At 30.6% G+C, this 22,743-nt stretch overlaps 3 protein-coding genes across 5 annotated transcripts in view; all 3 read left to right on the forward strand.

Moving 5' to 3' along the window:
* The window catches only part of LOC145328559 (uncharacterized), a 45,246-nt gene extending 34,713 nt beyond the window's left edge, over positions 1-10,533 (forward strand). Inside the window, exon 6 of the mRNA XM_080172295.1 lies at positions 10,322-10,533. Coding sequence (XP_080028421.1) covers positions 10,322-10,451 — 130 coding nt within the window. The 3' untranslated portion in view covers positions 10,452-10,533. The remainder of the gene's footprint in view (positions 1-10,321) is intronic.
* A 330-nt stretch (positions 10,534-10,863) lies between these two features.
* Positions 10,864-18,944, forward strand: LOC145328554 (uncharacterized). The gene is made up of 10 exons (XM_080172289.1): positions 10,864-10,894; positions 11,538-11,649; positions 12,313-12,348; positions 12,800-12,911; positions 13,343-13,376; positions 13,785-13,894; positions 14,304-14,371; positions 15,750-15,838; positions 16,459-16,546; positions 17,492-18,944. The coding sequence occupies exons 3-10, from the start codon at positions 12,338-12,340 to the stop codon at positions 18,942-18,944; spliced, it is 1,965 nt and encodes a 654-aa protein (XP_080028415.1). The 5' UTR covers positions 10,864-10,894; positions 11,538-11,649; positions 12,313-12,337.
* A 71-nt stretch (positions 18,945-19,015) lies between these two features.
* Positions 19,016-22,734, forward strand: LOC145328555 (uncharacterized). 3 transcript variants are annotated; one of them, XM_080172290.1, is made up of 4 exons: positions 19,016-19,570; positions 19,747-19,884; positions 21,978-22,085; positions 22,521-22,734. In XM_080172290.1, exons 1-4 carry the CDS (start codon positions 19,142-19,144, stop codon positions 22,707-22,709), a joined length of 864 nt encoding a protein of 287 aa, XP_080028416.1. In that variant the 5' UTR covers positions 19,016-19,141; the 3' UTR covers positions 22,710-22,734. The 3 variants fall into 3 exon arrangements, with proteins under 3 accessions (XP_080028416.1, XP_080028417.1, XP_080028418.1); XM_080172291.1 differs by having other exon boundaries at positions 19,020-19,570; positions 21,978-22,071; positions 22,519-22,734; XM_080172292.1 differs by having other exon boundaries at positions 19,020-19,552.
* Positions 22,735-22,743: the final 9 nt, after the last annotated feature.

A 22,743-nucleotide genomic window follows, 5' to 3' on the forward strand; every position in this document is an offset into this window, starting at 1 on the left:
AATTACATATCTGAATTCTATGGAAAAATTTACATCTACTACTTACTAAAAGCACCGGCTAGCAATAAAAATAAAAGTTAATACACCTTCTTTGGTGCCACCTAACGGACTTTGACCGGACGCCACAACCGACACAGACCAGATATCCTTATAAGATCAACTTAAAAAGTCATGAAGTCACAACTCTCTATCTTACCTACCAAAAAAAAATGACATTGAAAAAACTAGAGGGGGGGGTGGGTCAATTAAACCCCCCCCCCCCTCCTGATCTGTAAGGGTTAATAGATAATTATTCTTCTTAATATGAGAGTGTTGACAAAAAGTTACTGCTGTATATCTTGAATAGGAGATGAGATAATCATATTCTTTACATTTTTGTCTTTGAAGGACAAACTGACCAATAGACAAACATTTGGATCTAAAGAGTAGCTTCACTACTAAAAATTATTTACCCCTTCATCAAATGTTTGTAAAGATTCTATTGTGAGGGTAACAAAAAACAATTTTTTTTCAAGCATTTTTAGGAAGATAAACAACCATCCCTCTCCCCCCCCCCCCCCCGCTTCCCCACATATTTTGACGTCCTCACTTTTGTACAAAAATCTGCACGATTTTTAACTAATAATATGGCCTAATTATTGCTACATTGTTTTCCTATTGGCTGCATTAGAAAATGTGTATCTAGATGTCCTATATCTATTCAATTAAGGCAGGTTCCTAAAATCTAAAAGAAGGTGTATCAACTATTTTTTTTATAGCTAGCCGGTTCTTTTAGTAAGTAGTAGATGTAAAATTTTTCATAGAATTCAGATATGCAATCGGTTTTTTTGTAGACCTCTTATTTTTTAAGTAATTTAAGTTTAAAAAAAAAAAAATTAAGTCGATTTTAAGGTACTAAAATGCAACAAAAAAAAGAAAGAAAATGGTCATTATGAACAAAAATAGTAAGATCTTTAATTTGACACCTTACTTTTTCAATTCTGTCAGGTAATTATTGAAAAAATCGATTTTTTTAAACCCACGAGAATAAAAACTTTGAACTTAATTTTATTATTTCACAAATAAAAAAATATGGGTTCATATATACCATTAGAATCAGAAAAATATTACGAATCCATTGTAAGCAAAATTGAAAAAAAAAGTTTACAATATAGTATATAAACTACAATAAAAGGAATTATATGAAAATATCATATTATGTTGTACAGGCTACGTCTTAATTCTTCAATTGAGTATAAAAATGGGAAGGGGGTAAAGAGGGGGTAAAGAGGGGGTAAAAAAGGGAAAACAATAGTGTTGTCTGAACAAAAAAAATAATTGGCCATTTCTGTAATTTTTTAATTTTTTAATTTTTTTCAATTTTGCTTACAATGGATTCGTAATATTTTTCTGATTCTAATGGTATATATGAACCCATGTTTTTTATGTCTGTTTGAGAAAATATTTAGGTCTAAAGTTTTTATTATACCGAGGTTAAAAAAATAGATTTTTTCAATAATTAATCAACAGAATTTTAAAAGTAAGGTGTCAAATTAAAGATCTTACTATTTTTGTTCTAACTGACCATTTTCTTCTTTTATTTTGTTGCGTTTTAGTACCTTAAAACCGACTTAATTATTTTTTTTAAAAACTTAAATTACTTAAAAAATAAGAGGTCTACAAAAAAACCGATTGCATATTTGAATTCTATGAAAAATTTTACATCTACTACTTACTAAAAGAACCGGCTAGCTATAAAAAAAAAAGTTGATACAACTTCTTTTAAAAATAACAATACTAATAAGATTGTGAACATAAATGTAATTACATAACAAATTTAATTGAGAGAATGCAACTTTGTACTCTTTTTAAAAGCGAAGCTTTTCTATAATAAGGGTAGGTCCGTCCATCTGTATCTGATAGCTCATATTATTAATTTAGGCATATAAGAATTATCCTATCAATTTCAAATAATGTTTCCTGTAATAGTTAGATACGATTTAGCAACTCTATAATCGTTATCCAAATTCCCACATGTTCATTTTAAACATACTGATTTTTAAAACTTTTTTTATAAAAACTTTCATTATTTAGTTATCCTATTCATCTTGATCTTATATTTGAAATAATGTGTGTATGTCATTATCCTGCATTTAATCAATTTTACATTATAATTGTTTACAAATTTAGAGCTTCGCTTTTATTGATGTTGTCATTCTTGTTTAGCAACTCTCAAATAAGAAAGGAAAAATGCAAAGAGTACATCCAATAGACAAATTCATGCAAATAGATTGTTATTTTTTTTCTGTTGTAGTAAAGTTAAATTTAATCTACAATATGTTTTGTTAAAAAAATGTATCAAATTGTCTAGCTAAGAAAGAATTTCATACATTATTATTTAAATAAAATAAGGAAAGCCTTCTTTTTTCTTAGGGTATCCTATCTTTAACAGATAGGAAGAGATTTTATAAATCAGCTAAACAAATGTTATTTTTAAAGTATTAAAAACAAGATTAAGATTAAGGGAAAAAAAGGAATAAAATGCTATCTTTAAAGTAGCAAAAACTAGATTAAGGGGAAAAAAGGAAAAAAAACGTAAGATACAAATGTACAGCCTTATTCATTAAAACTTTGCTATTGCAAAACGATCATGAAACCCAAAATGAAGAACACTAAGGGAGGGGGGGTGGGGGGAGGAGGGGCCTATGGAAGACATAAGGTATCTTAAAAGCATACATAAATGTGGTAAAGGGTTGGAAAAGGGTATATATGAACACATTAGAGGGGACGGGGGAGGGCTGACAATGTTAAGATTATTTGGGGGAAAGGGATTGAAAAGAGAAGCAGTAAGTAAAGTAAAAGAGAGAGGGGAATAATACATTGGTGGTGCAGCCTTTAATGTCATGAGGAAAACTAATAAGAGTTAAGACAACATCTTTTCCAATATCATTTTTAAGCATATTTTCATTTAATGTTGAAATTAAAATGAAGATAAAAGATAAAATAAATTTTTTTCAAATCAATCAGAACCTTTTCTATTAAAAGCAATTGAACCAAAATGGCTTTCTCAAATATTAAATTTCCAATAAATGTTTCAGATGGACAGACATAAATTCATATTATAGAGTAACTTTGCTAATAAAAATCTTTTAAATCCACGATATTATTAGAAAAAGGTTTAAAATATTTTTTTAACAATTTAATATCAAAATTTTTTTAACAAAAGTTGATTAACCCTTAACGGTCGGGGGGGGGGGGGCGTTGAATGCCCCCCCCCCATCCGGTTTTTTCTATCTCATTTTCTGTGTGTGAAAGATAAAGAGCCCAAACTGCTTGACTTTTTAAGTGTGGGTATGAGACATAAAAGAGAGTTGAAATTTTTTGAATATCTCCATCCTGGCGGGCACAGGATGCCAGCAAACCTGGCAAGGTCATCCAGGTAAAGAGCAAAAATATTTTTTTGCCTAAAACAAAGCATTTTATCTTACCAAAATACTAAAATATCCTCTAGTAGTATATCCTCATATTAAATACAGGTGTTCAAGTCAATTTTAGGTTCCAGGTATGATCCTCCAGGTCCTGATCCTCCAGGTCTCCAGAAATCTTTAAAAGGCTCCTGTGGCCTCAATTTTTGACCTAGAGACTTCAAATTTCAAACTTAAGCTTTTCTTATATGTCTACATAACGTATTAAAATTTCATAAAGATCTGCCGCCGTTTTCCCGCCGACCGCCGACTGCGGCGGCTGGCAGCTGCCAAGTACAGCTGCGGCCGCAGAAATTTATATTTTGATATTTCAAATATAAAATTTACATAAAGAAAAACATTTTCTGCAAAAAAATTTTATTCTAGCTTCAAAAATAAAAAAATTACAGCCGTTTGAAATTTTTAAGTAAAAAAGGACCTAAAAACAAAGATTGTTAAATAAAAGGGTGAAGGAAGCGAAAATTGACCTTGACTTACTTAAGGTTGGAAATTCATCATAACACAGGGAACTTGCACAAAAAAATTTAGCCCTCTAGCTCTAATAGGAACTGAGATAATAGGGGGGGGGGCGTTGAACGCCCCCCCCCCCCCCCCGACTGATTAAGGTGCGGCAAGGGGCCCGACTTTAAGGGGTTAATCTTCTTTAAATTCTTTTAGTTTGGAAAGAGGTGCAACAACAATATGATTTAGCACAGCAATAATGGCCAGGCCTACTGATTTTGTCCATTCTTAAATTCCCTTGATTCCCCTCTTTTATTTTTTTCTCTTTGCCTTTATGAACTTTTAATCATACAAAGAGTTCATTTTTACAAATCCATTATTACAAATGATGCAAAGAGAACTGTAATTTATTTATGAAATACTTTTTTTTAAATCCACGTTATTTTACATAAACAAATACATAAAGGATAAGTTAAGAAAGATTTTAAAATATTCCTATTTTTTATTGCAAGTTGATGTAATAAGGAAGGTTTAGTACAGGCTTATGTACACTTGTTTATGAGAGGTTTATGTAAGGCTAAAGTATGCCTATCAAAATCTTTACTTAAGCTTGACATTACTAAATTTAAGGGTAGCCTATCTCCCCTAAACTAAAGTAAAGCTAAAGATACCCTTATTTTTAAGGGGTTCCTAATAAACCGTTTGTGATTAGCTCTATTATTATTTCTGAATCTTAACAGTAAACATGTTCGACTTTAATAAAATTTTAGTTAAGTTGGTCAATTTTAAGGTCGTAGGTCATATTAGAATTATAGAGAATCTTCGTATTTAAGGCTGAAACGTGACAAATAGATAAAACTCTGGCTTAACTCAAATTCTAAAAAGTTGAAAACGGAAAAAATTCTTGAAAAAAAAATAATTTTTGTAAAAAGTTTACAAATTTGAGGCATTTTTAGATAACCTTTTAAAAGTATGTTAAGTGGAATCATTCATTATGGAGATCCAGAATTATAAATGCATTTTCAGTATGGTTTTAAACCGATTAATATCCGCCGGATTAGAACCGGTTCTCAGCTATACCGAAATATTATTTATAGCAACGTATTACAGACAGTTTTTCACAAATATTAAAAAAAAATAAAATTAATACCAGTTTTGTTAGCGCAGGCCTTCGGCCCCTTGGGGCTCACAAAACTGGTTTATATTTTGTCATCTTGTAATCCGTGAAAAGCTGTCTATATACAATGCGATAAATAAATATAATCGACAATACCTGCCAAGACTTAAAACTTTCTCAATTCTTACTGTATAATACCAAAACTGTTGGTTATTCTCTTAAAGTTTTTTTTGGTTTATGTTTTTTTCACTTAAATAGAGTATATTGTAATCAGGTGTAAGATCCAAGTAAACAAATTCATAAGCGTTTATCTACAAAACCTGCCTCAATTCTTACTGTATATAACGCTTTTACTATTTCTATTTACTAAAACTATTTAAAAGAGAAGCTTTTCTATAATTAGGGTCGGTCCGTACGTCGGTCCGTCCGTGACGGATAGCTTTTTTCGTTAATTTAGGCACGTTAGAATTGTACTATCGATTTCAAATTTTGCATGGTGATCCCTGTAGTAGTTAGGTACAATTTAGAAAGCGTAGCTGCTCTATAATCGTTACCAGAGTGTCCGTGCGTCCATTTTCAACATGTTGATTTTTTCACTTTTTTAACAACAAGTTTTCCTATGATCTAATTCTTCGATTGATCTGGTTTTTGGTATACTGATTTCTGGGACAACAAAGTACAATATTATAAGCAAAACAACTATATAATCAAGTCCTAAAAATGTAAGTATGTCCTTGAATATTATCCTGCATCGAGCAATTTTTCAACAAATTTGCCTACAATTTTGCTTTGACTCTTACACATTTATATTCTGATTATTTAGTTCTGACACTATACAAGTGTTAATGCTTTTTTGTCCTACCGTTTCAGAGCAATTCGCTTTTATGGATGTTGTCATCCTTATTTTGTTTACGCTTAACATAATTTTCCTTGTTCAGTAAGTAATGTAAGAAACGAAAATAAATAAAATATCTAAATTGCTGCAATACATTTATCAGACACACGTTTTTACAAGAATTCAATGTACACTCTCAGATGCACATCCTAACAAGGATGACAACATACACAAAATGTACACTCTCAGATGCACATCTTAACAAGGATGACAACATACATAAACGTAAAGTTTAAAGTAAAGTAAAAACCAAAAAAAGTCTAAAAATCGAAATGGGAATATTATTCTAAAAAACATTCAACTCAGGAAGGAAGGGGACATTAAGCTGTTTATTACACTAGTCTCCAAAGTTTTAAAATAACCTTTTCTTATTGTTGGCTTGCTTAACAACTTTGGGGACTTTTATAGTTAGTTGGTTCATTAAGTTTAGTTTCCAAAGTTTCAACCACTAATTGTAATCTACGGAAAGGAGTAATTTTGAGTATCATGATTGGGAATGTACATCAATTTAACGACCATTGTCTAATCCCTTTAGATCCCTGAATCAACTACTCTTTTCTTTGATATTTTTATAAATTTTCCTTAGAATAGAAAGGCATTTTAAAAATAATTGTTTGGGTTTGTAAAGAAACTATGAGAGCATCTTAGGCCGAAAAAGTCATTATTGTAAGCTTTTGACAAAGTTACATCCAAATATCCGATAAGTATTATATTTTCTGAGAGAAAGAAAGAGTCTGTCGGTCAGAAAGTCAGTAAGGGAGAATGGGGATACTGTTTAAGGACATACTTACATTTTTAGAACTTGATTATAGAGATAATATCGTACCTTGTGGACTTTCTGGTAACGATTATAGAGTTGCTACGCTTTCTAAATCATACCTAATCGTTATTGGAATCATCATGTAAAGTTTTAAATCGATAGTACAATTTTAACCTGTTTAAATTTATGAAAAAAACTAACCGTTCCACGAAAAAAGCTAACTGTACGTGACGGACGGGCTGACCCTAATTATAGAAAAGCTTCGCTTTTGAAAATATTGAAATATCACAAGAAATGTTTTATACCCAATTAGCCATGTGACAAAATCAATTTGAACTATTTTAAAACATCTCAATATAAAACTAGAATTAAAGAAAACAATGTTATTGATAAAAGAAATATTAGTGTTATTTTACTACATAATGATGATGCTTATTTAAGATTAAGTAAAGTTTTTAAAAACCCTTCCGGGGTTAGAGCTTCCCACTACAGCCAAAAATATGTTTTTTAAAATCAAAATCAATTTTGGGATTTCATAATTATTTGAGGAAATTCAGAAAATAATTTTTTTAAGTATCTGAAACAACCAGACGAACGGACAAACCTTTATGTACTGTAAGGCGAACTGACAGACGAGTTTGTAGCAACAACTAAATTTAAGCCTAGGATTACTTTAAATGAAAGATAGATGAAGCAAAAGTCATTAGTAAAGATTATTTAATTCAACTTGATTTTTATCCTGTTCAAAATCCACCCCTCACTATACTTAAAGTATATCTTTATGTTTGTCCTGCTTTGATTAATCGTTTAGGGAAGTATTGTATTGGTCAAGGATAAATTAAAGCGCCGTAGGGTTTAGATCACCTCTCTTGTCGTTCAAGTTTTCTTAAACAAAAGTTGTAGAGCAAGACTACAAAGTTTGCAATTATTTTTTTAATGTAACAAAATTATAGGTCAATACTTTCTTTTCAAACGGTTAGAAGGACTGTACGTACAGGTTTTAGTTTTATAGATGTTGCGCTACGAATTTTTCATAAAAGGCTGAGAAAACAGCAGAGAAAAGAAGTATTTTGTTTATTTATAAGATACATTTCTAGATTGAAATAATTGTTTACATATCTAACTCAAACATTTTAGATATAAATTAACACTCATTTTATTTGTTTAATTTATCTAATAGCAGAGTAGCACGGAAGTTTTAAAACAAAAATCAAATATTTATACTTGTGTAAGCGATTTAATTTTAAACATGTAAAATCTTTACCTAACGTTATTTAAAGAAGAAAAAACTTTTTTACTTTTCCGTTTTACCCAAGGAAAAGAATTAAATAAGACTCCTGATTCTCTGATGATTGATAGATATAAAAGATTATTATATATTTATAAACAAGGATTATAACATTCATAAGTATGCGGCGGTTTTCTTCAGTCATATAGTATAGGTTAGTGCCGCAGTTGCCATATAACTATGGTATGGTAAAAAAGTTTACTCGTTTAAGATTGTCTGACTGACACAATCAAGATTGTCTCTACAGGTTTTACGGTTTCTAGGTAGTTTCTCTCTAATGCCCTTATTCAAATATTTCAACGACAAAAAAGAATTTAAATAGAAAAAAAGATCATTAAGTTAAAAAGTAAGACATTAGAATATTTAGATAAAGAAAAAAAGAATATTTAGACAGGTGCTTCAAAAATCATAAGTTAAAATCGTATTTTATGTATTAGTGGCTTCGTCTCTAAACTCTAGGGAAAATATTAATTGTGCGACAATATAAAGATTAAGTATGGTGGGGCAAGTTCTTTTTTGTCACATATCTTTTGATGGTTGACTAAGAGCCTAAAGACAAAACTTCCCTCAAAATTATAGACAGAATTGTCCAGTCGTTTACGAAATACAAAAAGACAGTCAATCATAATGAAACGTAATTTTTGAGTAAAAAATGTTCAATTTTATCTATTCAGAACTTATATATAGCACCAATCTAGAAAATATTTATTTAATAAGAACATTTATATAATTCTTTGTATTATAGAATAAATCAAGGAGAGACGTGCACGCCTCATAGCAGCAACGTTCTGTAAATGTAAATAGTTTTAAAGGACAAAATAGAAAATTAACTTTAAAAACACACAATTTAAAAGGCAAAATTGATTAAAAGTGGAATAAGGATAACAGCTGAAATCAGAAAACGTTATAGGTAAATGTAGTTTTTCTTAGAAAACTTAGAAAAACCTTACTTAACTTAATAGATAGTTTTATTTAACCTGATATTTTTCAATACATATGAATCACATGGACATACATTTTTTGAAATATTAGATTATAGATAACTGCGATTTTTAAAAATTGAAAGAAATTGCTTATTATATTTTTTTGATTGATTGTTTTATTGCTAACATGTGTGTTTTTTTTTATTGTAGCGAAGCTAAACTATGATTCATTATTGTGTTCCGTCACTGCGTCCGTAACGATTTTGGAAAATGTAATTTGAGTTAAATTTCTGCATTCTTTCCTGTATATAATATCCGTCGGCCTGTATGTCATGCTTTAAAAGACAAAAATCTTTATTTTTTGTATAAAGTTTCATTTTGTCTTTAATTTTATTCTAATTTTATTTGAATATTTTTTCTCTTTCTTTTTTTGTATGACAACTTAACATCTGCTTACTTTGTCCGTTTGTATATCCATGATTTTCGTGATTCGCTACCTATGGATGTTGTCATCCTCGTAATATTCAGAGAGAAAGAGAGAGATCTAAATTACCCCAAAATCATAATTTTAGACAGCTTACCGTGGATATTAAGATTAAAAGTGATTAAAACCAGTTTTGTTTTAGCCGAAGGCCCGGCTAACAAGGCTTGTATTATATTCCATGATTTTATTCAATTATTCGTGGACAATTGTCTGTAATACGATGCTTTACATAATTTTTCAGTATGGCTGAGAACCGGTTTTAATCCAGCGGAATGTTTAAAGGTTTGGAAGCCATACTGGGAAAATTATTATCGTCTAGTGAAGTAGCTCCGCTCTGTTAGGATTGTAAAACATTATTTATATACCCATGCGGGCGACTTTAGCACTTTAAAGAGGTTGTAAAACTTGGCATTTAAATATATAAAATATTTTTAAAACGAAGCTTTCCTGGAATTTGGTTCGTCCGCACGTCCGCCAGTAACGAATAGCTCATTTATTTAAGCATTTCGTGTAGATTTGACACGTTGATTCCTGTAATAATTCAGAAATCGTAACAACCCTATAATCATTACCAGAAAGTCCGTAGGATCATTTTTATGATGATTACTTCCCTCTTTAAAATTATTTTTATAGAATATATAAATTCTATGCCCCTAAATTTTTGAATATGGATTCTTAGGACCATTAGCGAGTCTTCTCTAAACTTAAGTCTACAGTATGTCCGTATTATGCCTATTGCATTTAATAAAATTTAGTTTATTACGGAATTTTCGACTAACTCTATACAAACTCTATGTTTGTTAATGCTTGGCTGACTTTATAATCTGGTAAGACTCGCTTTTATGAATGTTGTCATACTTGTTCTTATATAACTTTTATTACATGCTCTTTTATGTGTTTTAGTAGCGCAGTACTCAACATTTTGGCGCTTGTATTTAAAAATTTTTAGGATAAAAAGCAACTACAAGATTGTCTCTCCTTCAAATCAGTTTTCATTAGAAGAGGACAAAGAAGAAATATTTAATAATGAAATCGATCATGAAAAATCAGGGACCATTTTAAGATATTTTAATACCTAGACTTTTAAACATAATGTTTTAGTCTATTAAATCTAATATTAACCTCCTCTCTGAAAGCCCAACTATGAAATTAGTAAAAAAACAAGATCAAATAAAATTAAAAGTTATGAATTAAATTTTTATATTCATAATTGTTTAAGCTTGTGGCGGAGTACATCTTTATTAGCACAGCTTCGTATACAACTTTATGACTTTTTATTGTTTTTACAATAAAATGTTTTGGGAAGCATTCACTCAAATTTCCCTGGTGAGAACCTGATAACAAGCACCTTATTTTGAAATAAATTAAAAATACGGCGGGGGGTGAGTTGTCTTTTCGTTTGTTTGTTTATTAATTTGAAATAAGTACACGTATCATAGAATAGCTCGACTATCATAAAATTGGTCTTCAGGCAGTCAAGAAGAAAATGTTTCAAACCTCCTCAAATCACAAGAAATTAAAGGTAAATTCTATTAAAGCTGCTCAATAAATCTAACTTGTCGGTAGTTTGTTATTCAATTTAGATATTTGGACGATTTTGAATTGTTGGTTTGAAACAACATTAACTTTTAACAATTACATCATGCTATTTCACAATCTCCTTCAGATATATAGTTAGGACGCAATTGTCCTTGTTTAAGGAAAAAAATAATTAATGTTCGAGTTGCTGGCGTAAATAAGTAAACATTATTGAATATTATGCAATTTTACTGTAAAAAATCTTTTTTTAAATTTTTTTTTATATTTTTAAAATCACTCATAATGCATAATTTACCACATTTTTTCATCATGAAAAAACTTGTTCATTACTAATATTTTAGTGGCATTGCTACTCATTAACTAGAGTTAATCTGTAGATTACCATTGCATTATATTTCATTAGACAGCGGGGGGGGGGGGGAGGGAGGACATTGGACGTTACATTACACTGGAATCCAAGATATCTTATACGTTGGCTGAAAAACTTTGGGTACTTTTATTAAATTGTGATTGATTGATTCCAAGCTAGTAGTGTCCAAACCTCTTAACCAATAACTTAATCTACAGAAAAGAGTAAGACCAATTTATCGTCCATTGTCTTATCCGTTGAAATCCCTGTATTTCAGATACATCTGAAATTGTAGCCCCTGACGACTCATCTGAGACTGGCGCCAGTGATGATGAAACTAATGATGCAATAGCTACAACCAGTGCCAATATTATCAATACTGGAAACAATAGGAGAATAGATATGGTTTCATTTTTAGTTGGCTAAGCAGAAAACTGGCGTAGCCTGTTATAGCTTGATTAGAACCAACTTTATACACCATATATGCTATGTTTCTCCTTTACAGTATAGCTTCTCATAGGTTTTGGGAAGGTTTATGAGTTTTTGGGGGAGGGTTCCATCACCCTTCCAAGAGAAATTGCCCTAGAAAAAATGACCCACCTAAATTTAAATTTTTGACTTTTTGTCGACTCACTACACTCCCCTATCTAGCCCCAAGTGGCCTCTAGGTGCTAGGGGTATGCAACTCGTAGTTACTTTTTTATGTACTAGCGGCTACACCCTAAGATGCCTCTAGGGGCACATGAGGGGGAGGGGGGGTTGATTTCGACTACTCATTTTTATTTTAATTTAGATTTAAAAAGAAAAAATAAGTAAAAAATTATTTTTTCTTGGAGGGGGTTTGGACCTTCCCCCCATTTTTATTGTATCTTTTTACTTTATTATAAGGATTTGGAATTCAGGCTTCCAGGCTTCAATGCTAACGAAGCAGCTTGAATAAAAAGTATCAGCAAACTTTTTATTCAAGCTGCTTCGTTAGCATTGAACATAATCGCCTTTGCCTATAAACGTTCATTAAATGAAAAATAAAAAATATAAAATTATATCTATTCTAGTGATAACTTTACTGTGCAATACATGACGTTTAGGTGCATTCAGTACACATTTACAAAAATTTCTGAGAATTTTATCAAAACAAAAAATTGAAAAAGTAGCTTTTTTATTTATCTTGCATCTAAATTTTCTTGCGATCGAATTTTTTAATTTTGTATAAAAATGCTCTGTCAAATACATTGAACAAATTTAAATTCTCCTGTTTCTTTGATAGTTCTTCACAATCTTCTTTTTACCTCGGGGTTAAAATAGACATAATGAGAAGTGAGGAGGGGGGAGGGGAGGTTGTGGTGTAAGGGTGACAAAATAAAGGTTTTAAAATAATGCGCTAAATCAAGATCCTTATTTGAAAAATTATATTTTCTAATTTTTCTATTATTTTACAAAAAATTCCTTTTCCTCAATTAATATTTTTTTATTGCTGTGCTTCTTATATCCATATCTGATTATTTAAAACTAATTATCCTATTTGCAATGTATTGCTAGACGGAAAACTGCAAAAAATAACACTGAAAACAAAATTCAAAGTACACCACCAGAAAAAGATCCGCAAAATTCAATACAAGAAAAAGCCGCTATAATTAATCTTTCAAATGAGGCTATTATTCAAAACTGCAAAAATTTAAAATGAATCATCTATGTAAAGTCACAATATCGCTATTTTTGACAAAATCAAAAAATTTTCCTGTATGGTCGCAGCCGATTTATATCCGTTGGATTACCGGTATATAATTGTATATAACATGGTATTATAGATAATTTTCTACGAATAATTAATAGTTTGTTAGCCAGGGACTCCGGCCCACCGGGGCTATCAAAACTGGTTTTAATGTCATAAGTTTTCATTTTAATATCCGCCGAAATCTGTCTTTAATACATTACAATAGATCAGTATTATTGATTTAAATTTTCTTTTTGTATGATAGGTTAAGTAAGTTCTAGTCCTGTATTTATCTATTTTAGACATCAAAAATAAATTTAGATTTTTGCTAAATTGAATGATATGATAATTATTAACTAAATAATAAGGAAAAAGATGAAAGTACAACTTCAAGCAAACTAGGCAAGGAGTAATAACTTTATATCTAATATTTAACAAGGACAATTATATTCATAAGTGGTATCAACAAGCTAAAAAAATAATGAAGGAACCATAAACGATAGAAAATGAAACACAAAATGTGCTTTTTTTGAATGAAAAAATTATATGAACTTTAATACACAAAATATTTATCTTATGGTGTATTTAGAAAATATAAAATAGTCAAACAATATCAGAGCTGTTTTAAGGATAAGTGTCGGTCTGTGTGTTTGACGTACCCCATAAACGAGGGAGAAAGAAATCTTGCATTGTAATCAAACTTTTTTATCACTTTGTTTGTCATAACTGGGGTTGTACATTCATTTATTGTCCTTTGGGTCTGCATCTTTTATATACCTACTTAACCTTAAGTATATTATCCTTGTAAAGAAGGTGCATATACTGTTGAAAAATTACTTGCTACAACTACACATGAACTTGTTACATCAGATGAAAATATTGAAACTAAGAACAATGAAAATATAATGTTGAAATTAGAGGTGTTTATATATTACAACCTAATTTGAAAGAAATAGCATTAAAAAGTTAGGAAGAGTTTATACAAACAGGAGCATACTAAAGACCTTGAAAATTCTATGTCTGATTGGTGGCACTAAGAATATGATATAAGAGTTTGTTTATGAACAATGCCAACCAACTACAGTATTATGACATTTAGCAAAATGTCCTGCAATTAAAGGGTTGGTTGTTTAGGTGACGTTCATAAAATATATACAATGAATAATATACAATAAACAATAGAATAAAACTTTTGTCTCAGTATTCTGATAGAGGCTAGGGAAAAAACTACTTAAATAAATAGCTCGTTTTGCCTGTCTGGAGTGGTGGAAAATTTTATTATATTTTTTTGCAGTATAAAATTTATGTTGTAATGTATAAACAAACCAGGACAATGTCAAGGATGGTGATATGGCCCAGCAAAAACAACAGGTTTCAGGTTACACAGCTGTTGACAGGTAACTTTTTAGATACTAAGCTTCTCCACAACTTTTTCATTTTGTTTCTTGGTCGGTTAGGTGAACTTTATACTCTAGTCTTCAATTATGCTTATTCATCAGTTTAAAGTCTTTTTTAATATATAATATGTTAATTAAAATCAATACACAAATTTTTTTTATATAATTGTATGGTCGCATTCTAGTCATAGAGTAGCTGCAATAACATTGAATAATCTTTTAACACTGTAAATCATTTAAGAAAACAAGAATGACAACATCCATAAATGCAAATAAAAAACCAGTAATCTCTATTTCCAAAACCATCGAATATGTTATAGGGTAAAAAATAATGTACTGACTTTCTGAAAAAGATTATAGAGCTGTTAAACTGTACCTATCTGTTACTGAAATCAGCCTGCAAAGTTTCATATTATAAGACCATTCTAACAGGCTAAAATAAATTGTTATTCATTATTAACAGACCGCTACTAAATATAGAAAAGCTTAAAGGCTTTGAAAAAAATCCTAATCTTAAAATCTTGATTGTCATTTAATTGTTTTATTTTGATGTTTAATTCAAAGTAATGCAAAAAAATAAGATGAATTTGTTCATAAGTAGCGCAACAAATATTTGAAATTTGTTTTGTGATAGATATATTAACTAAGTCTCTAGAGAATTTACTATAATTACACTTACAAATAGAACTTTTTTTTGTTTAAAGGTTTATTTTATCTGATAATCTTAGGAATCAATAACATTTTACAAAAGAAAAATACCTTTATAAGATTAATAATTACAGACACCCATTATATCGCTAAAATTTTGATAAATTTGACAAAAGAAGAATTTATAACCCTGTCATTGTCCCAGGTTTTAAGCTACTGTAATGGATTTGGAATATACTGTATAGATATTATGACAGGAGAAAAATTATTGTCATTTTAAGTTGCTAAAATGAAACTCATTTATTGGTCAATAACATCCAGTTGGACGGAAGGGGTGGGATAAAGCGGTATCGTTATTTTAGCCCGCTGCGTGTTTAATTTATTAGAGAAGATGAAAATTTAATGTAACATCCAAGTAATAATATATCCATTGCTTCTGTCAAAGCCACGCCTTAACACCTTTCATTTACTCTTTTCGTCTGTCAACGCTTTTTCTGTAGAGACTATTTTTTATGTCTTTCTTTTTAGAAGGTCGCAAATAACTTTGAACTTTGCTTTTGTTATTAATTAAATTATTTTCATTATTCGTGAAAAATTGTCTCAATTACGATACGATACATGATTTTTTATTATGGATCAGAACCAGCTCTAATCCAGAGGATATTAATCGGTTTCGAAACCATATCAACTTTTAAATTTTAACAATTTCTAATATATTATTTTTTTGTAGAAAAGAATACTCAATGAAAAATGTTGGTGAAGTAAAAAGTGTAATTAAGAATTCATCAAAATTCCAACAGATATCAGAGCATGAAAAAGGTGTTCATACATTACCAATGCAAATTATTAACTTAGAAAATGAGACTGTAAAACACACATAATATAGTCAGAAAATTTAACAGATGATGAAACCGGTAGCTTAATAGACAAATGGCTATATAGAGAAACAATCAGTAAAAAATCAGACAGATCAACAATTAACATAGACTAACAGACAGTCAAAGTTAACCAGTCAGATAAAATATGGGTAAAAAGAAAAACAAACAGATTTACTAAAAGAGAGACTGACATACAGCTAAACAGACAGAACGAGCATTGATATGTACAGAAATACAAACGTACAGGCAAACAAACAGACAGACATATATTTAGACAGAAAAAAGACAGTCAAATAGACATACAAACAGACAGATAACTTATAAACATACAGACATACGAGCAGAAAAATACGCAGACAGACAAACAGAGAGACAAACAGACAAACAGATAGACAAACAGAAAGACAAACAGACAAGCAATAAGACAGACAAACAGACAGACATACATTCAGACAGTAGACAGAAAATAAACAGATAATAGACAAATAAAAATTTTGAAAAATAACTAGAAAAAGAAAAGCTTATTTATTTGTAATGGATGACAATTTACAAATTTCTAAGAAAATAATTTGCGCACTGTAGACAAGTTAATCCATCAATCAAATGTTATCACACAAAATTTAGAAAATTTGCCAACAAGCCCCAGCTCAGGAATGGCGCATATTTTTTGCATTTTTAATAATTTTAATAATAAAATTTTAGAAGCAAAGAGAATGTATAAGGGAGGGGGAAGTTTGTATACTTATAGGAAATGAAAATTCAGTATCAAATTTTGCCCTGGCCGTTTGGGCTTGCTTTTATAGTTATCAATCTAATTCTTTTTGTAAACTCTCTTATACAATAGGATCTACCTGTAAAACTTTGAAAATTGAATTTTGGAACTTTCCTTCTAGGGGCTAGAGGGGCAAAAGACTCCCCCCCCCCCAAACACTAAAATTTTAAGTTCTGAGCTTATTTTTTTAAGATATCGAACTAGTTTTTTTAATGGAACCTTTTATTACATAAATGAGTTGATTAGCTACCCCATATTACATTTTTGCACTTTACTTCTAGGGGCTTGTAATCTCAACACTTATAAATTTTGTATTTGGGGGGATGTTTTACCCAAAAAGCGCCTAGAAGGATAGTGCAAAAATAAAATATGGGGTGGCTAATCAACTCATTTATGTAATAAAAGGTTCTTTTTAAAAAATCAGCTCGATATCTTAAAAAATAAGCTCAGAACTTAAAATTTTAGTGTTTGGGGGGTCTTTTCAAAGTTTTACAGGTAGATCCTATTATATAAGAGAGTTTACAAAAAGAATTAGGTTGATAACTATAAAATCAAGCCCATACGGCCAGGGCAAAATTTGATACTGAATTTTCATTTCCTGTAAGTGTACAAACTTCCCCCTCCCTTTTCTTTTAATTTACTGTTATTTCATATTAAACTGTTTTGGATATAGTTTAATTGGTTTACTTAATATCTATTTTTTCTCTCTCTTTTCAAAATATCCTTTCTCATGTATATTTACAAAGGCTTCACTACTATTAGACATAATCATCCTTGTTTAAACATATTTAGAATGCTATTAAAATGCGCCACAATGAAACTAGAAGAAACAAAAAGTGACAGAGAATATCATATAACCTCACAAACAGATTTCAATAGTAATCTAACAAAACTTGATCTCAATATCCCCCTAGCTAATCCATTCCCACCCCCCACAACCCCACCCCCATTATATATCAATCCTCAAAAACATAAAGCAAAGGAACTCAAAAAGTCATATTTAAACGTTGAAAAAGATAAAGTGATGATTGAAGATAATCTAGTGATGAAAGATTCTTTGGAAAATAATATTTTTTTTGACAACAACTCTGAAAATATCCACAGTGACTTTAATAAAAATCTCATAGACAAAACTGATTTGAATAAAGAAAAAGATAATAGTGATAAAATCTTTCAAAGTGATCAATACAAAAAAGACATTTCAAAACAAAAAGATGCTAAAAGTAGTGAAAATACAAAATTTACAGAAGTAATACATTATGATGTCAACAAAGGTATGACATTAACAACTCATATAAATACTCCATCTTCACCTGATATTGTTGACATAGATTCAACAGCTGATATTAATGACGCGACAAACATATATTCAACAGCTAATATAAATTACGTCACAAGCTTAGACTCAACAGCTGATACTAATGACGTCACGAGCTTAGGTTTATCAGCTGATATCTCAAACTTAGATTCAACAGCTGATACTAATGACGGCACGAACTTAGGTTTATCAGTTAATATCACAAACTTAAATTCAACAGCTAAAACTAATGACGTCACACGCACAGACTCAACAGCTGATTCTAATTACGTCACAAGCTTAGGTTTATCAGTGAACATTACTGACGTCAATACCACAACACCTAAACCTGATGCTTATAAATCATCAGCTAATATTGATATCATCACAAGGTTAAATTCTTCAGTTGATTTAAATGACATTAAAGATAGAGGACAAAATTATGAAATCAAAAATGAAACGAAAATACCTTCAGCTGACATTAATGATGCCACAAGCAGAGAATCATTAACTGATATTTATGACGTCACAAGCTTATATTCAATATCTAAAGTTAATAATGTCATAAGCTTAACGCCTGTACCTCCTATGCATGACATCACAAGTACAGACACAACCACAACAGCTTATATTGATGATGTCACACGTACAGAATCAGATACAACCACAACAGCAGACATTGATAACATCACACTTACAGATAAAACTTTAAAATTTAAAGATGATTTCAATGATTTTACAAGCTTAGATGCACCATCTCATATTAATGACGCTATTAGCACAACAACTTTAGATTATATCAATTATGCTACAAGTACAATAAGTACGACTCAAATTAATGGCGTCACAAACAAAAAATCTGCAGTTGGAAACAATGACGTTCCAAGTTTTAAAGCAACAGCTAATTTTGATGACCAAACAAATATAGAAACAACAGTGGAAATCAATAAGGCTTCAAGACAAGGAAACGCTATTTAAATTTGTTATTTATTAGCTTAATAATTGCTGTAATAAATCAGGAAAAAAATATATCTCTGTAGTCCAAAAATAACCAAAGCCGAACTTAATAACTGAATTTATTCTATGTAATTTTGAAAAAAAAACTCTTTAAAGATAATTATATCAAATTTAAGTAGGTATTAAATTTAGAGCCCTTACATTTTGAAGCTTACAAAATGCAGTCAACTGACGCTGAAAGCACAAAAAGCCAACAATATAGTTTCTTCTATGCTGAACCTATGATTGAGTTTACTGAAAAGGATATCAAAGAATCTGATGATATCAAAGCCAATGCTGAAAAGGATTTGAGTAAAGACAACATAGATACAGGATTGAATAATAATAATGAACTATTTGCAGCTGCATACAGGAAAAACATATTTGAATATAAAACTTTTAATAACAGAAAATCTTCAAACTTAAAAAGTGATAATTCTGAAAATATAAATACTATTGATCTCAAAGAATCTACAGAAATAGCTCATAATGTGAAAGGAAATACTCTTAGCCTGCCTACAACTATAGAAAACGCGCTGGAAAGGAATGACAATGAAGCTACAAATATTACTGTGGAAAAAGTTGCACATGTAATTCCTAATGTCAAGGTAGTTGAAAGTTGTGTATTTTTATTAAGTATCCTTTAAAGGTTTACTTTATAATCATAAGTGGTGAAGGGCAAAAACGTTTTTGGTGGCAGGGGTGGAAGGTTAATGAAATAATTGGATTTTACAATTTTTATTATCAAAGACGACCTACCTTTCTAACCCAACCTTATATTAAGGAGGATGAATACTACGACTACCTAGAGACCTATGATTATAATGGAGAATATCAATATCAATATGACCATGATTATGACCCGGTTGAGTGTCAATATCTCAAGAACAGTAAAAATATGCTTCTGGAACTTGTTTTAAAGGTAAGTAAATACATTGGATTTAGAATATACGTAGAGTTTATGACAGGACAAAATTATCGTCAATTTAGGTTGCTAATTCCCTTGTTATTTATTGGTTAATTACATTATCCTGTAGGAGGGGTGGGGGGATGGGGTAAAGGGTGGTGGTGGGGGCAGGATTGATATTTTAGACTGCAAGTTTCACTTTATTAGAGAACATGATAATCTAGTGTAAGATTCAAGTAATAATAAATCCATTCTATTTAAAAATTGTTAGTGCATGATAAAACCTTAAATAAAACAAAAATCAAAAAAATAACTTCAAATTTTGTAATAACATAACCAAACATGATTGATTCAATAAAACTACACAAAGTTTTTGAGCCAACGAATAAGAAACTTTATGTACAAGTGAAATTTACTTCTCAATTTTCTCTCCCAACCTGGAGCTTCGCCATTGCAGATGTTGTAATTCTTGTTTGATTTAAAAACACATACATTAAGTGACAAAATGTTGTTATTCTAGCCTCAATAATTTTAAAGAAAGCTAATTAATCTTAAAGAAAAGTAGGTCGTATATGACTGACTAGCAACTAGCAAGGAGTAATTGCATTAAACAAGGATAAAAAAAATCTATTTTTTAAATTCTTATTATAATAACTTATTGTATTTTTTGCCATAAAAAGTTAAGAAGTGTGAATATGACTACCTTATTAAAATCCATACAAAATTGCCACTTATATATTTTAATGAAAATGACAAAGAAAACACTAACTTAATGTCAGAAACTACTTTTATTAGTTGTAGAAATGTTAGCACTCCATTGAAATTGTATATAATTAGGTTTCGTGATTTCATCTTTCTAATAGATATAAGGATAATTCTAGGCAAAACTTTGAACCAGCGACGTCCAAGGGGGGGGGGGTAATGGGGCGATTACCCCCCCCCCCCATCTAAAATTTACCCCTACCCTGGGGGTGCCGTAGGCACCCCCAACCATTTAGGAGGGGGTATTTACCCCCCCCAAACAATTTTGGTGGGGTAAATACCCCCCCCCAAAATAGAAAATCTCTAACAAAAAAAAATTTTGCGCGCTTCGCGCGCATTTTTAATACTAAATATTTGATAAAATTTAAATTACCCCCCCGAAAAATTTTACCCCGGGGGTAAATTTTGGGGGGGTAAACAAATTTTAACCCTCCCCCCCAAAACCGAATTACACCCCCCTTAAAAAAATTTTACCCCCCCCCAAAATAAAAAGCTTGGACGGGGCTATCAAATTTTGCCAAACCAAAATAAACAACTTTATTTCAGTATTTTTTTGTAATTAAATGGTGGAGTACTTTTTTTTATTTTAAGCATATTTGGTGATACCTTACTCATAGAGTTGCTGTGCACTAAAAAAAGAAATTTCATGGCATATTTAATGATATTTGAAGAAGATAATTGTAAGACACGAGACACACGAGTTTATTTTTTGTCCTGTGTAATTGACCTTTCCGAGAAATGCTCTGCTCGACATTGTGGTGTGTTAACAAAGTTTCGCCAGGTGATTTCCCTCAAAGTGATTAGCGATCATTGAACCCTACCACCCTTATTTGGAAAAAAATAGGAAAAAAATTGGGTGGACCATACGTTTGTGCGTTTGATTTTTATTTTATGCTAGGTTATATTGGGTACAGGGTAACCCACAGGGTTTAGAAATCGCAGGGTTAGGGGCCCTTCAAGGGTTAGGCGTACGAAGCACCCTACCTTATAATTATCTATGTTCTAAATCTCTCTATGGAACTTACTCCAGATCAGAAACCCTATAATACATTACTAATGAGAATCTATCCATGAATATTAAGGGATAAGATTATGGAGATAAATAGATATATGAACCATTACCCAAGATAAGCAAGAGTACACCATCTGTAGATTAAAATTATTAATTGAAACGTTTGGACACTATTAGTTTTAAACTAACCAATCAATTCAGTAAAAGTACTCACAGTGACAAGGAATAAGATAACATGGTTATAAAACTTTGGGTACCAGTGTAATTTAACAGCCTAATGTCCCCTCCCTCCCTGAAATATATTATCTCAATTCTAATCTATTAATACATCTAGATGTTGAATCATACAAACGATGACTACCTGGATTACCAGGATGAACCTGTTCTTATCCAGAACATCCAAGCTCTGGCCCTCACTCATGACCATCAGGAAATTATTAAGGTGGAATTACAAAAGAATATATGGAGATTCCCTCAAAAAGCCTGGTCGAGCACAGCACAGTACTCTCACCACACTTTTTTGAAGGGGGGATAGTTCTTCTTGTTTTAATTGTTACATTAGGCTTGTCTGAGTTGTACTGGGCAAAAGGTAGCCCCGTAGGGTTAGGGAAAAACAGCAGGTACAGGCTCTGTATAAATCATATATACAAAAAAGTAAATTTGCCATTGGAATAAATAAAAAATCAGATATCGAAATACTAAATGCAATTTAATTGGCCTTCACTTAAAACTCAAAACATTATTTCTACATAATTTAGGTTAGGTTACGCAGCAATGCTTTTTTGTGCTTCGATATTTAGGGACTGTTGTCATCCTTGTTTTGTAATTGCATCAAAAACTCCATCTTTTATTTCCACTTTATTATTTAATTGTATAGGAAGACGAAAAAAGCCATCAGAGTCATAATCAACATAAGCATCAAACTAATCATGAGCAACTTAATAACGTTGCTAATGATTTTGACAAAGACAATATAAAGGCTGGATACAGTCGTGGTTGTGAAATAATATGTACAAATTTTAATATATTGATACTAATTTCTATTTTATTGTTCTATGTATTTTAATGTATGATTAAATTTGTAAAATATTTATGCGTTT

Source organism: Acartia tonsa, chromosome 9, assembly GCF_053477335.1.
Source record: "Acartia tonsa isolate MP-2025a chromosome 9, ASM5347733v1, whole genome shotgun sequence".
NCBI lineage: Eukaryota > Metazoa > Arthropoda > Copepoda > Calanoida > Acartiidae > Acartia > Acartia tonsa.